This window comes from Hakea prostrata, chromosome 6, assembly GCF_041222555.1.
Source record: "Hakea prostrata isolate BN-2017 chromosome 6, UWA_Hpros_2, whole genome shotgun sequence".
Lineage (NCBI taxonomy): Eukaryota > Viridiplantae > Streptophyta > Magnoliopsida > Proteales > Proteaceae > Hakea > Hakea prostrata.
This window is the reverse complement of record NC_142605.1, coordinates 1,786,701-1,803,061: the sequence shown is the minus strand read 5'-3', so window position 1 is coordinate 1,803,061 and position 16,361 is coordinate 1,786,701. Positions and strand designations below refer to the sequence as shown.

The following is a 16,361-nucleotide window of genomic DNA, read 5'->3' as shown; positions in this document are numbered from 1 at the left end:
GTAATTATGTTTTTGGTTGTATCTGTAATTGAAACAGGGTTTGGGTCAATTACTAGTATTGGGGTAAAACTGTATTTACATTGGGATTAGGGTTTTAGGTTTCCCTATAAATAGTCTCTGTGGGATAACCTATAGGTATCAATCTCTGTAGGAGATTGGGGCATCAATCCCTGTAGGGGATTGGGAAACCCATCCTGAGGATAAGTATGGGGTGCAAGCAAAGGGTAGCACTTTGTGGGTGTGAGAGTGGTGTGAGGTTTCCTAGAAATAGTGGAACTCTTTTTCTCTCTAGTAGATGTAGGCATGGTTTTGTCGAACCACGTTAAATCCCTCTTGTGTGCTTTGCTTGTGTTCTTCGCCGTTCATGGTTGTGCATCCATTATCCCTAACAGGAAGTACCAAACAAAACTAAACCAAATGATCAGCTCTAGAGAAATATTACAAACCCACCCACTATGCTATCAGAAAAAAGAGTGGTCAATTAGGGGTGGCTGATTGCCATTCGACCGCTTAGTGACCTAGATGATTGTTGAATACATGAATAATTATAAACATAACTCTACTACTCCTGGACACTACCTTTAAACCCCCCACTTATGTGTGTAATCTACTTTTAGAAACATTTTGGGATCGGAGTAAGGGGAGCTTTGAGCAACAAGGGTCAAAAATCCACTATGGGAGCACCAAATTTGATGGAAAAACTACAATAAATCTCAGATCAAGTATATCCCTCAGCCCTATACCACTACATATAACTTTTGTTGATTAGGTAGGTCATTTGTTTGTTTCAAGATTAAAAAGGGAAATAACTATAGGGGTTACAAAGACTGGATGAATGTTGGGGGATCTCTTCACTAAAACGAATCCAGAACCCCCAAATGTTGTATCAATAGCAAGTATGGATTGAATCAAGCCTAGAAGTATAGTGTGATCATTTTAACTAAATTAAGCAATTTAATGTAATCGAATGCAATTAGTGGAGCAAAAGCACTGGGAAAGCCATGGTTTAAGAAGACCCAACTTTCCTAGGGGATGTCTTGGGTTCGCACCCACTCGGCAGCATTAATATAAAGCTCACCCCTTGAGGAAGTAAATCGTGATAAGCGCAAGCTGGCCCCGATGAACCTCAATTCAAAAAAAAAAATAAATAAATAAATAAATAAATAAAAGATTATGCAAGAGGAATGCCCATTAATATTTGTTATCATGCCATACATTCATTTGGGGCTATGCATAAGGATGGAATGATGTGTTGAATAGTGTAAATGGAAAAAGTACACTTGGCTAGATATGGTATTAATGAAAGTGGTAACGTATATCAGTGTATGTGGATATGAGGAAATGACATAGGGACGTGTTGTGGAAAAGATGATTCTCCTTGCACTGGTTCAGGTTCACTTTCGATCCGGTTCTCCTAAAATCAAAAGAGAAGTGAGAGTAGGTTGCCTCTTAGGACGGGAAGCCACCTCTAATGATTAAGTCAGTCCTTGAGGGAGAAAACTACGGATTACTTGCAGAGAAGTAAATGCTCAAAAAGGTTGCAGGAGAGTGATGGAGAGAATGTTCTTGGTGGAGAGCTGCTTTTTACCTCCATAGTCACTGGCTATTTATACTGCAAGCTTCTACCTATAGAGATCCCAAGATCTGTTTTTGGCCCTTCGATTGGGAATATGCTTGCGAATGGTTGAGATGGCTTTAGGCAGTGGCAAGCCAAGTTGTCAGATGATTTAGCCGTCGGAACGTTTCTTCAACGAGGAGTAGGCCTGCGTTATCCTACTGCTGACGTGACCGAAGCTCATAAAAGAGGGGTCAATCGAGCCGTCAGCTCTGGGCTCGAGAGAGGCTTTGAGTGTGATAGAAGTTTTTGCCACCCGCAGGGGATAACGAAGATCTATGGAACATTTAATGCTTACCCGCCACGTGGGGAACCTTTCACTTCTGCCAAGTCCCACATTACCAAGAGGAAGTTCGACTTACATCGCTCTTCATGTAGCTTCTCAGAAAAAAGGGCCTAGACGAGTACCCGAGCCGAGAAGTGCCCGATCTGGATATAATCCACAAGGCTGGTCTGAAGCTAATCCTTCTGTCCAAGGATAGTAGGCTAAATGCTGATAACAGGATGATACAAATATACTATTTGATCATCAGGGGGCTGTGGGCCATAGTGACAACCTCAACACTCTCGTGCATTGTATCATGTTCATGCTCATCGTGTAGACTTCATAGCTAGCTTCTATTTCAGAAGTGCTACTCCGTTATCGATAGGGAATTGAAGTTGGGCTACCCATGGTGCTGATTTCTTTTTCAGCTCGTGTGATGCGAGTGAATTAAAAATGGAAGAGTTTCTTTTTTTTTTTTTTTGTGTATGTATTATTGTGATATGTGTTACTTGTGGGATTTCGAAGAGCAAGGATGAATGTTGTGACTTGTGAGAGGCCACAAGGTAACAGTGACACCATTTGTGGCAAACCAAAGGACACTCCCAACGTGAGAGGAGACTAGAGGGAATGCACTATTGTACCGTGACCCTCATTAACTACTCCCTGCCAGTCAAGAACAGCTAATCAATGGCAAGCTTAAGAAAAAGCCCACCAAAAAACTGACAGGTGGTGATTGATGCACAGTTTAGCTCTTACGTCGTATTTTTTGTTTTCCATAACGACTGCTCATGTTATGCTACTGTTACAATTGAACATGGTACCGCTCAGTCTTTTATTCAAAGAAGAGCTTTGTACAAAGTACATAGACATTTAAGAGTGAAGAATGTTACAAACTATATATATATACATATATACATAGACATTCTTCTTTTTTCGTAAGTTTAAGGTTAAGCTTTCTTTATATTATTGCTTATGATATTCAAATATGTTAATTCTACGGCTTAAATCCTAAGGAATTAGGTCATAACATCTAGCATTCTCAATCCCCAGTGATGAGCGGTGCTAACTATGTATGCAATGCATGCATAACTAAGGCTATTTTTTGTATCAAACATTCTCAATTATGAGAATTTTTCATTATTTTAAATTATTTGGCATCTATTATCAGTATTATTTTTTATTTAAAATAATGAAAAAACCTCTGAAATTCATAATAGACTTTTTATTTATTATGAATTATGGCGAGAATTTCATTCTTTTCATTTATGCAAAGGTTTACTTAAAATTTTATACTTAAGATGAGATTAAATAGTCAATGCATATTCTTTTGTAAAAAACCATACTTTTTTTTTATTCTTTTCTCCTTTCTCACTTGCTCATTATCATTTTTTCATAATTTTTTATTTTGATATACCAAACTTATTTTTCATTCCATAATTTATTTTTGACAAAATTCACCAAACCATTTTTCATTCTTGACTAATAATGAATTATTGTACTTATTTCTTTTAAATAGGCATAATAGAGAATGAGAATTCATACCAAAACAGAGCCCAAGTCAATGGATAGCTGCAACAAATTGCCAGGGCTAATAAGTCAAAAACCAAAGTATAATTCAGAATAGTTTTTCAAAACTTACAATTTGGTGATATTGGAAACTCATGAATGAATTACATACACTAGAAACAAGATCCAACAATTACTAACAAAGCGTATGCAGTCCTTTTGGAAGATTATGTTTACTCACTTTATGGTTGGAAGAATACCTTTGTCTCCTTTTTTCCATGAAATACCTTTGTCTTCTTTTTTCCATGAAAGCCATTCCAATCTACAATTATCTGTCTGTATATAAGACCCTATGAGAAAAAATATTCTCCTCGGTAGTCGTGATCTAGTAACAGAATGGGTGTATAATTGGGTGCACTGATCTGATCATCGAGCTCATTCACACTAAACAACCTCTGAAGCCTTTCCTCAGTGCAGCTTCATCCAAGTTCCTCCCAATGAACACAAGCATGTTTAATCTTTTTTCTTCAGGTGCCCATACTTTGCCATGGCAACCATCCAAAATGGAATGCACTCCCTGAGAATCAATAACAACTTCATTAGTATTACAAAAAGGTAAGGCAGTGCAGTTCTACCTAATGTTTCTCTAGGCATAATCTGAGGTGAGAGAGGAAACCTGTACAACATATCGTTCATCTGATCCATCTATAGACAAAATCCCCTTCAACCTATACAAGTCCTCACCATTTTCTTCAACCAGTCGCTCAAGCCAATCATCTACCTGGATTTTATATCATAAAGAAACTTAATTAATTTTCATCCAAATCACAGGATTCAATTGCAATTTTATGCTGACAAAAAAAGTTCTAGAGTAATTGTTACATAAATTGACAACTGAAGGATATAGTTTGTGTAATTTATATTTTGGAGTAAAAAAAAATCCTCGTAATAAGAGCCAGAAGATGTCAAGTTTTTGGTGTTGCCTGGCATTAACGATTATGACAGCCATCTTGAAAGGAATAGGCATTATTATATCAGTTAGATCTCATGGCAGCTAGACTTCAATTTGGAAGTGATCATAGATATAGGGGAGTCGCCGAGTTGATGAGTTTGAAAATTTTCAAGGTATGGCATGAGTGCCAGAGAGGGTACCTTAGCCAAGCAAAGTTTTGAACATTCCTTTATATGAGTGGGGAAGATACATTAGAAGCTTTCACCTAAAGAGGGAAGGAGGGCCAGAGCAAGAGAGGCAGGTTGGGTATCAGCATTCCTAATGAAATTATGTTCTCAAATCAAGATGGACCAGTACCTCATCAAGATCCAGAGTCCCCTCCGAAACTATACTGACACTGGAAACAGCTGAATCATGCTTATGATCATCACGATGTCCTCCATGGTGCTCTGTTTTTGTTTGGAGGAAAGCAAAACCGAAAATAAATTTGTATGAGAAACAAGAACTGCCAAGATGAATACATGATACATATTGGGTTTTCCAGTAAAGCTCAAGCGCACGTTTTAAAATAATCAAAACTTTATGTTATAACAAACCTTGATGCAAATCCACATGGTTCTGTCTTATTTTTAAGACTTTCATATTAACCAAGAAATGCACATAAAACATGTGCGAACTGAAAAAAGTCGATTGTTTGCAAATACAATTAAATACGTGTATTGACATTTGTACCCTTACCCCATTTTGTCTAGGTATCAAATGTGATAACCAAAAAAGGGGAAAAAAGTGATAACCATATGATAAGGGCTGCCAAACCCAAACCCTAGTCATGACAATGGAAAAAACATCACTCACAACAATATAATGCAGAATATGAATAAAATAAAACTGTTGAAAACATACATTACAACAAAAACCAAGGAACCAAATGTTAAATGACACAACGATCTGGGCCAAACCAAGTAATAATGAAGTAGGGATACAAGAATCCACCAGTTATGACCTAGACTTGGAAGATTTAGTTATGATGTGACCTTGACCTTAGAAGGCACCCATTTTCTGATCAGCCTAACATACCCACCTCCCATCCACATTGCCACAAAGCCATTACAAGCTTTACCAGAGTGAGGAGGCACTTAAGGCAGGGTAGTACAGAAGTGTCTCCTTCAACTCTGCCCCCCATACCAATCTTGACCTTGATTAAGTTCCAGATTTTATTGTACTCGCTGATCAACCAACAGTTATTTGTAAAGATGTGCACCTGTTGCCAAAAATCGCTATCTAAGTGATGAACTGATAAAATGTCTCCTTGTCCGATCTTCCATCTGAACACAGTTTTGATCTTTCCTTGTCCACTCTTACTATTACCAGAAATCAAACTAAAGCTCTTCTTGTCCTAGATGGAAAGCTGCTATGGATTTGGAAATGGATTCTCCCTTAACTTGTAACACTTGGAGCTTTGGTGGGTTTACCACTGGGTAAAGAAACGGTAAAGCATTGGCAGGTGTTCAATTCCTATGGAGTATAAAATGAGATTCTCCTCAATTATTGTCCACTGGGGTCATGTGTTGGCACCTGAATATGTTATGCGCCAAAACCAAATAGGCATAACATGCAAGGGAGGATCGATATACATTTAGGTTGCCTTCCCTAACAGTTCAAGCATTTAGGTGAAAGGATAGCTAATAGATTGAACCTCACTCCCCTATATGTGCTAACCTATTTTGCTCCTAAGTTGATACATCAATTTTGGTTTCACTGTCATTTAAAATTCAAACACTCGAATCTGGAACCATTGGAAAGTGTTTGGTTGCATGACTCCACAAAATCAGTGTCTGTGGTATCGTGATTCTGGGTCTTTGAAACCATCTGGTTGTAGCTAAACTTGATTGTACCTAAATCCCATTGAATCACCTAAATCATCCTCATACACAACATGTTGATTTGTTGGGGATATCAGCCCAGTAATTATCTCAGAGTTGAACCCACCTAAAGGAGTCATGGTCATAGTAAGCAAATTTGGATCCAGGAATTATTTGAGTGGAGAATTTATTCAGGATAACTCATTTTATTGATTAAGATTTTGGACAAAAATAGGAAAAACAAAGTTCAGTTTTGAAGGGAACCTTGTAATTTGGAGAAGTAAAAAGCAATCTACAGTCCTAGATCTAGGGCCGAAGTAAAGTATAGAGCTATGGCTCATATGGCTGGAAAGTTGATGTGGCTTCGTTCCGTACTGGAGGAGATGGGGTTTTCAATTTGCTCCCCCATGAAGATGTTTTGTGATAATCAAGCTGCCACTTATAGCCAGTAATCTTGTTTTTCATGAGAGAACAAAACATATAGAGGTGAATTGTCATTTTGTTCGTGATGCTGTTAAGAAGAAAATTAGCCTGACACCCTTTGAATGTTTTGTTGTTTAATTAGCTGACGTGTTCACAAAGGCCTTGTTTGGTTCTACTTTTCGATCCATTTGACCATTTGTTCCAAACTACGCATGGGAGATTTGTATGATCCAACATGAGGGGGAGTGTTAAGATTTGCGTGAGATATGGATATAGCTTTTGTTGGATTGGAGATCTGGATCTTCTATAGTTTCTATTTTGTGCTGCCTTCTAATAGTTTCTATTTCTTTTGTAGTTTCTTTTTTCCTGCTGTTTATTTTTTGTGAAAAGAATATTGGACCGACTATTCTGCCTTGATCTCTTATAATATTTGTTTCTATCGTAGTGGGCAGAATATTCTGTCCCGAGTATATTGTAATTGCAGCCTATAAACAAAATGGTCTGCTATTCTGGGAGTTATCCTATCTATGCTAGTTCATTCTTCTTCTTCTTTTTCTTCTTCTTTTCTTTTCTTTTCTTCTTCTTCTTTGCTTCCTTGCCCATTCTAGATTCTGGTTTGATTTTCAAAGTCTAGTTTCTGACAACTTACATTGAAGGAAAATTAAACTAGGACTCAAGAAATAAAGGATTAATTAGGACTCAACAAGAAACCTACATGGACTCAACTGAGGAATCCTATATGCATTAGTACTCCCTAGTACAACTAGACTCAACTTGTAAATTAGGAAAAGGACTCCCAAGTAAGAGTTCCAAACAAATACAACTTGCAATATAAGTGATCAACTTTAAAAAGGAATCCTACTTGATTCCAACTTGGATTCCTACTCAGACAAGGATTCTCACCATTGTGCAATTGAGAAACAAAAAGTAGAGGTTGGATCCTAAATTTATTCTAGAATTAACTGGACACTTCTGGATTTCAAAGGGGGTTGGTAAATACCAATTTTGCCCCTCATATGGTTTGGCCAGCCTATATTGCACCTTTGGGGTCTCTTTGGGGGGTTAAAAATATGAGACGCCCTCTGGTTGCCAATCCTGCTTACATCAGACGGACTTAAAATAACAAATAACCACATATCTAAAAAAAGCAAGACGCCCAGGCTAATATGCCCTTCAAGTGGACAGTATTACAATTTTGCACTAGTTCTACTGAGAACACTAAAGAACTAAAATAAAACTGTAAATAAGCTGGCTGGGCAGCAACCCTAGGGGGCACTTGGTCTTGGACTTGGAAGCTCGGATACTGCATCACCCTACTAGAGAGTTACTAAGTGAAATGACAACAACAATCCTATAGGTGGAAGAGAGTATCAAAGAGATCAAAAAAGGAAAGATCAAAGCAAACGAGGCTGAAGATGGTATTGCAGAGGCTTGCAAAGACATGATGAAACTAGTAAAACCAGCTGGAGATGTGACTGTAGAATACCACATGGATATAGTTGCTGATACTGATCAATTTATCATAACCCCATGATCCTTTTAGAAATTGCATCAAGGGTTGAACGCTACATTCTAGTGTCCCAAGATTGCCAGGGTTTTGCTTAAGAATGACCATGGCTCCTATACATATTACTCTCAGCATCTTACCACCAGATTTGAGGTTGAACTTATTCAAAAACGAGGAGAGTTGATGCAGGTCCAGCCCCTAATTAGAAATCTCAGATTTGGTGGGTGGCAGTTAGAAGCCCAAGTGAAGTTTCATAGCAGCTAGGGCAGCTGCACAACAGCACATCAGGAGTTTAATAGTATTTTATACTTATTTTCAAGTCCAACGAAATTTGGTTGAGTAAGGGCATTCTTGTAATTCTGCCCGACTCTAAGTCAGGCACAGTTTAGTCCTTTTATGTTTTATTTATTTAAGTCTTTTTTTATTTGAAACAGAGTAGCGAAAGGAAACCCACAATGGCGAGTCGATTAAGGGTCAATTTATAAGACCTAAGCCAAGTCCAAGTGAAATTAACCAGCTTTTCCCACAAACTTTATTGTTTGCATTACTATAATGAGTTAGAATAGTGTTTCACCCATGGCAGGACTACATTTGAAGCTATACTGTTAGCGGTTGTGCTGCTATATGGCTTCTTTCTCGATCAATCCACTGCTCCAATACACGTTAGGGTTTGTTTACTTTCTTATCAAGCCCACCCACTGCCTTTGCTTGCTTATTTTGCTTTCATCTCCCCATCATCTACAATCTTCCGCTCCTCTTGATCCTGGCCTATCTGGTGTCCAACAATTAACCTTCAACTTTGAAGGATTTTATTTAATTTTTTTCCTGTGAGACTACATTAACAGGGAGATAGTAGGGTTTGGGTCAGCCAGAGCATCAAATTGTAAAGAAGCACAGGCCCACCCCACCCCCAAGCCCCTTACATCCCACAAAAGGCGGGGGAAAAAGGAGAAGAAGGTACATGATGTAAGCAAAGCTAACCCCACTCCCCACCCTCCCAAAAAAAAAAATATATATATATATATATAAATTAACCCCAAAGGGCTTGCCAGTGTCCTACTGCTCTACCAGCAACCACAGCAAATTTTGACCAACACCACGGTATTTTGGAAATTTTGGTCAATTTCGTGGTATCCTGGGTCTTGGTCCCATCAAGTCCAGGATGTTGCTGGACCATGGATATTATTTTATTTCATTTTTATGATTAATATTTTTTCATTTATTTAAGAGTCCTAGTCTAGGAGAGATTCTCCGAGATGTTGGGGTCCCACAAGATGAGTTTATTTTAATCTCTTTATTTTTAACTCCATATCCACTCTTAGAATTTGGATTGGAGTCCTCTAGTGTCAATTATTGAGTTTTCTTGTGTGAGTCAAAGTCTTAGTCAAGTAGTAGTTAAGTCAAAGGTTGTCAGCCAATTAGAGTTCTAATTAGTTTCCCAAGTTTGAGTCTTTTGCTGTTTCTAGTTGTGGCTATAAATAAAGCCGCCCCCTCATGTGACAAGGCAGCTTGGATATTGAATTGAAAATCAGATTTGGAGTCATGGAAACAAAGCTGGGCTCACAGCAACCTAGTTACGATTAAATTCAAGCAACAATTCAAGACTACAGCAGCCTTCTTTCCTTCTCCAAGTAGCCTTCCCTCTTCTTCCCTCATCCATTGCACCCTTCTTTTTTTATTTTCTTGAATCAATTTCCTATATTGTTACATACATTGCCTCGAGTATTCAGCCTGTTCTGACACCTATAACCAAAGTTTTCCATCTCAAGGAATTTATCCCATATCTCCTAAATTCCTAATCTTAGACCTTTCCTAACCCTAGAAATATTGTTGTGGATTATATTGTTGATCTAAACTTTATCCCCCATCCCATCTTGGGTATGGATTGGGTAATAAAACCCTAAAGCCGGACATACAACAGGAAATGTTTTTAGGATGCTCTCTTTCTGTCTTCTAGCAGGCCTTCCTTTGAAAGAAAGACATCTCTCTCATAGTGGTGAAGTGAGCAGAGCCAGGAAATGAATGAAATAGAAAAGGTAGTGAAGACACATGAGAATAGATAACTAAGATGAGCAAGTAATGTAAAGCATGAGAGGACTAAGCTATACTAAGTGAAAATCCCATTGAGATTCAACACCAGTGGCCGGTAAGGAATAGAACCCAATCGAAAAGGGACTGACTATGAATCTGCCGATCCAGAATTAGGAAACAGGGCTGAGCAACTGTTTAAACTTGCAGCTTGGAAACAAATAGTAGCAGCTGGATTCAGCTCAAAAGAAAGATGAAAAATAAGAGTGAGGTTGCAGCTGTGTGGATGGAGTTGCTGAGGATGGGGGCAGATCAGTTTGCAAAAGAAAGAATAAAAAAGTGATTTGGATGAGGAAGAAGAAATTAAAAAAAGAAATGCTGCATCAATGTTTGCCTTCTATAAATAAGGGTATTTTGGTCAAAAATAGAGATTTAACTAACAGTGTTAGTGTCAAGGGAAACACAAGTAATTATCGGAAACACAAGGGATATTCACCTAAATATCGGGTAAGTCAGGGGATGCCCAAGTAATTTGCTCTTATGTTTACTAGCAATTAGCAAGGTGTCATGGGTACAGGGGCATTACTGTCCTCGTATGCTCTATTGTGTTTATATCTATTTTATAATAACTAAGTGCAGTGTCTCTATCCGCCGGCTGTCTCTTCTTCAATCATGAACTGTTTCTTCTCTTTCCTTCTTTCTCTCATTACTCTTCCACCTTACCCTGGTCTGGTCCAGGTATTACAACAACAATAAAGGAAACAAGAAGCAAATTACAAGGACACCAAGTTACAAAGACACCAAATAGCCCTGTAACCCCCCACCCCCACCCCCCACCTCTAATTACAACACATCAAAAGCATTGCAAGTTTCCAATCAGTGTTGGAAGCAGATTGACCTGGGAGGATATACCAAAGAATGTTACTGTGACTGCAAAATGTATGAGAAAGCCATCTGAATAATCTGTGTCAAGTAGGTGTAGTCTAAAAGCATACACTAGTTACAGATAACCGATACATGGAAATGTGTACTAATAGTCAAATTGCACAGCCCAATAATGTACACATGGTTATATAATCAACTGCTTGCATTTCATTGAAAGAAATTCTTTACACAAATTAAAATGAACTCTATGGGATAGTGAACAATATATCATCTGCTGTGAAATCCTGAAGTTGGACACTACAGGTGATTTTCTACTCTTCAGGGACTAGTAACACTTTTTCATGATTTTTATGCATACAAATAAAATTCATACCCATCAATGGATTTATGGACCTACTCAAAGCTAGTAAGAACTAACAATACATAAGAAATAAAACATTACCATGGCCAGCCTCACAATGCTGACTTGTATCATGGAATTCATCCACCTTCACTTCAGACTCTATCCTGCAAATTCATTGGCATATAGACATTTAGAAAATTCAGAGTAATAAGTGATGCAGATACAGCCCCTAATAGAGCACTAAGATTTGCTGCCCAGCAGCAGTTCAGGGGCAGTTTTATAATTCTGTCCAATTTGAGGGGTATTTCAATAATTCTTTTAATTAATTTTTAGTTAAATAGAAGGCCCACAACTGAGGAACCTAGTCCATATAAAGGTCTGAAATGTTAAGACCTATTTAAGTTATTAAGTATAAGTAAGCCTCCACTCAATGGGAAAGGCATTAATTCAGATTATCTATATAGTACTTTCTGTTCAAGTCCCATTTTGTAAGTGTTGCTACTGCAGGAATATTTTTTGCAATTTGGTAGGTCCAAGATTGAAGATACACAAAGATTCTTAGTGAAGTCAAACCCCATTCCTCAGTATGGTGGAATAGACAGTCCTCAAGAAGCTATTTGGCAGCCTACGATCCATCCAGGTATCTTGCAGCCTACACCCCATTCTCCTTTCCAGACTCCTTTTTTTTTTCCCTTGAATTTTCAAACTTCTCAAGAAACTCAAAAAATTCAATGTCAGATTTTCAACAATCTAACCGCCAGAGCTGTCACACACTTAGAGCACACCTTTCTCAAACACTGGAGACCTTAGATCCTAGTTCAACCCCATTTAACCAATTTCAAGATTTTAATATTTTTTTGAATTTTCAAACACCTAACAAATCCAAAAACAAAAACCCTCATATCTTCAAATTTAACAATCCAAACCCAACAAGACTAGGGGGATCATATCCCTATGTCATTGTCTTCATTCACTCCAAGAATCAACCCATTGTAACTGCTATAGGCCCTAGTTGTCCATCCTGCAAATTTTCATCTCATATCCCTAGGATCCAACCATGGTTAAGTACTGGTATCCAACCATAGTAGTTAACCCATTTGGTTTATTTGATGGGATACAAATGGATAAAGATAGAAGGATATATAGGGTATTGTTGAGAAAAATGATTGTGATAGAATGACTTAATTGATTAGTGTGATCTTAAGCCCTTTATTTATAATAAAGTGGAAAAATGACTATTACATAAATACCACTTGGTAACAAGAAATAGAAAATTACACAAACTAAAACTCTAACAGAATTGAACTCCTTATAGGGTTCAACCAACACTCCCCTCAAGTTGAGGCATATATATTAGTCATGCCTAACTTGCCTATAATAGGAAGGAACTCCTTCCTTCAAACCCTTCGTGGAAATATCTGCCACTTCTTCCACCATAAACACTGGTCTCTGGACCTCACAAAATGCATATGCAGATAAGCCCTTGTTCAAGCTTTCCTTTGACAAAAAAACCTATCAATTTCAATGTGCTTAGTTGGGAAAAAGGGCTTTCAAAGAGGGTCATGTTGGAGGATGAAGGTCGAACAGGTTCTAGTGTAGGGTCACTATTTGGCAATGAAAAAGAGAGAGAACTAAGGGGGGGGGGGGGGGGGGGGGGGGGGGGGGGGGGGGTTTTTTGGGGGCCGACTTGGTTAATGACAACCTTATTGTCACAATAATAGCATCATAGGGTTTGGAATCTAGACTCCAATATCTTCTAGTAGGCCTTTCAACCATAGTAACTCACAAACTCCACAAACATGGCTTTATATTCAGCTTTAGTACTGGATAAAGCTACAACATTATGTTTCTTATTCCTCCAAGTAACAAGATTACCTCCAACAAAGGTACAGTAACCTGAAATTGACTTATTGACAGGAGATTCAGCCCAGTCTGCATCAGTGTATGCTTCTACCCTGAGATTATCAATGGGTGACAAAAGTATTCCTTTTCCAGGAGTTCCCTCAAATATTGCAGTTATTCGGTAACATCCTTCATAGCTAAACATTGATCATGCATAAATTGGCTCACTATCCCCACGGCATGAGCAATGTTTGGCCTAGTGTGAGAAAAGTAAATCAACCTTTGATATCTTCCTTTGGCCATTGGTTCTCCCTCTTTTTCCATAAGTTTAGCTCCAGCCTCAATGAGGGAATTAATTGTTTTACACCCCAACATCCCCACTTCTAATAATAAATCTAGGACATACTTCCTCTAGGATAGGTATATGCTAACACATCCATCTTTGATCAAGCCACCTTAATCCCTAGGAAGTACTGTAACTTCCCTAGATCTTTAATCTCAACCTCTCTGCCAAGAAAGTCCTTCAACATTTGAATTTCCTTACCATCATTCCCTATGATGACAATATCATCCACATAAACAATGAGAAGTGTGATATTGGTACCTGACTTGTACCCAATAGAGGTCACTGCCTTCTGGAGGCGTCAAAACCAGCATCTAGGAGACTATTTTAAATAAATTGACCTCTTCAACCGACAAACTTTCCTTGCAGTATTGTCATTAGAAAAACCATATGGGATTTCCATATATACTTCTTCCTCCAACTCCCCATGCAAGAAGGCATTTTTTACATCTAGTTGGTGTAAGTTCCAATCTTTGTTCACAACTACAGACAATAGAACTCTAACAGTGTTTAGTTTCGCAACAAGGGCAAAAGTCTCCTGATAATCGATCCCATATGTTTACGTAAACCCCTTTGCAACTAGTCTAGCATTCAACCTTTTGAAAGATCCATCCATAATTTGTTTAACCACAAACACCCATTTACAGCCCACGGATTTTTTTCTTAAAGGAAGTATAACCAGCTCCCAAGTATCATTTTTCTTCATTGCCTGCATTTCCTCTACCATAGCTACCTTCCATCTCTTATCAACATAGGCTTCCTACCCATTTTTTCGAACATAAACAGATAATAGACATTATATAGAAGCACGGTAAGAGTCAGATAAAGAGTCATAAGAAAGATATTTAGCTATGGAATGCTGAGTACAAGATCAAATTTCTTTCCTAATAGCAATGGGAAGATCAGAAGAAGATACTTGAGGGGGAACAATAGAATCTAATTCTGGAGCAAGGGACTGAAATGGTACCATGACACTTTTCTCCACCTCCTTTGGCCAATTGTAATTCTTCCTCTAATAAGTTTGCAACTCCTTATTATGGTCAATTTTGTTTTGAAAGACCTCAATAATATGACTCACAAAAGTGGTCTCCCCCTAACCAGGTTTCTTCACATGGTTCAAAAAACGGAGGGGGAGAATTAGAGTCCTCAGGTATACTGGCCGAAGTCTCCCCCGGTCAAGAAACTCTTCTTAAACTCCTAAGTTGTGTTGTGGTGGTGTGTGGGAGTCATTGTGTGTGATAGGAAGTCTAAAGTTGGAAAGAACACCTCTCCTCTAGGACTCTCCCCCTGAGAGGTATATAGTAAGGGTAAGACTCATTAAATATTACATTCATAGACACGATAGTCTTTTTAGAAGGAGGATGATAACATTCGTACCCTTTCTAAGTAGCACAATTGTGAAATCCAGCCCCAAACCTAGCCTGGACACCCTATTTATTTTGAATAAAGAAGTCACTTGTTGATGTTTGACCTTGAAGTGGGACCCAAAGTTCAGTAATAAATATGTTTAAAAGGTCCTAGGAAGTAAGGCCAGACCTCTCCCTTAGTGTTGATCCAAAGGCCCGAAGTGAAGGAAGAAGACCTTGTGGGCCATCTCAATAGAAGACATGGTGTTTGATCCAAAACCCATGGAGATTGATGATGGAGTCCCCTTTTTGGAATCTTGTCTAGATTGGAGATGAACTGCACCTTGATGTTTAAGAGCTTAGTTGATGGACCCAAAGCCTAGTTGGATATGGTTTGAAGGCATTCCTCTATGCTAAGAAAGTTGCTTGTTGAGTTGGGAGAAGCCCCATCAAAAATATTGAGGTTTGGAGCTTGAAATCCCTATTTTTGGGCTTGCTGTCAACCTAGGTCAACTGGCCGGGTCAACTGGGCCGATCAACCCAGCCAAGCTGCCCAAAAGGGGCATATGCGTAAAACTTTGTTTTTTTTAGGTTTTTAGTGCTCTATATATTGGAATTTCGTGGTAACCAGCCCCATTATGTTCCTAAGCCTTTGGAGAACGTGGGAAGAACCCTAGAGCCTCCTCCTCAAGCCAAGGAAGATCCCCAAGCTTTGCCTCCAAGTTTCTATTTTGATTTTTCTTCAACAAGGTTGGTATTCTACCTCTTTCTTCTCTAATCTCTTCTCTCTACTGTTCTAGCTTATTGTTTTGATTGTGAGGAAGGCATTACACTATTGTAATTGCCTATTCTTTGATCTCCTTTGAATTCACTCCATGCATTCCTTGAAGCCATATGGCAATTCTCCATGTTTTTTATTGGTTTTGTTAACATGATTCATCATCCTTGTAGTTTTCTATTCTAACCTATAGTAGACTTGTTTCTTATCAGTTTTTAAGCATGATCTATTGTACATATTCCTCTTTGAATGAATCTCCGTTCATTCCAATGATGCTATGATCTCCATATTTGATTTTCTAAAAGAGATCATTGATATCTTCATGCATGCATGTTTAATCTTAATTCTCTAGCATGTTAGACCCATTCTCATGTTAGTATTCATCTCTGATCTATTGCTAATGATCCTCTTGAGTGAATCCTTAATTTTCCTTTGCATCCATGGTTGTTTCATTGAAAACCATGTTTTTTAACAAATTAGAAAGTCATGTTTCCAAATTAGTAAGTATTGTTGTAAGTATGATTTTTTTATCATGGATGGTGTCTAATCCATGCTAGATAGTCTTAGTATGTTTGTGTGAAGTTCCCCTTCAAATTTTGGAGCAATCAGACTTCAAACGAAGAAGTTATGACTGATTTGGTGTTTGTTGTCGAACACTATTCACTG

At 38.2% G+C, this 16,361-nt stretch overlaps 1 protein-coding gene across 2 annotated transcripts in view; it reads right to left on the bottom strand.

Moving 5' to 3' along the window:
* Positions 1-3,248: 3,248 nt before the first annotated feature.
* LOC149012089 (uncharacterized) overlaps positions 3,249-16,361 on the bottom strand; it is a 39,168-nt gene continuing 26,055 nt past the window's right edge. The window contains exons 7-10 of one of the 2 annotated variants that reach the window (XM_089158709.1): positions 11,486-11,550; positions 4,696-4,787; positions 4,063-4,167; positions 3,249-3,963 (exon numbers count right to left, since the gene is read on the bottom strand). In XM_089158709.1, coding sequence (XP_089014835.1) covers positions 3,826-3,963; positions 4,063-4,167; positions 4,696-4,787; positions 11,486-11,550 — 400 coding nt within the window. In that variant the 3' untranslated portion in view covers positions 3,249-3,825. The remainder of the gene's footprint in view (positions 3,964-4,062; positions 4,168-4,695; positions 4,788-11,485; positions 11,551-16,361) is intronic. The other variant, XM_089158710.1, reaches the window with a different exon arrangement.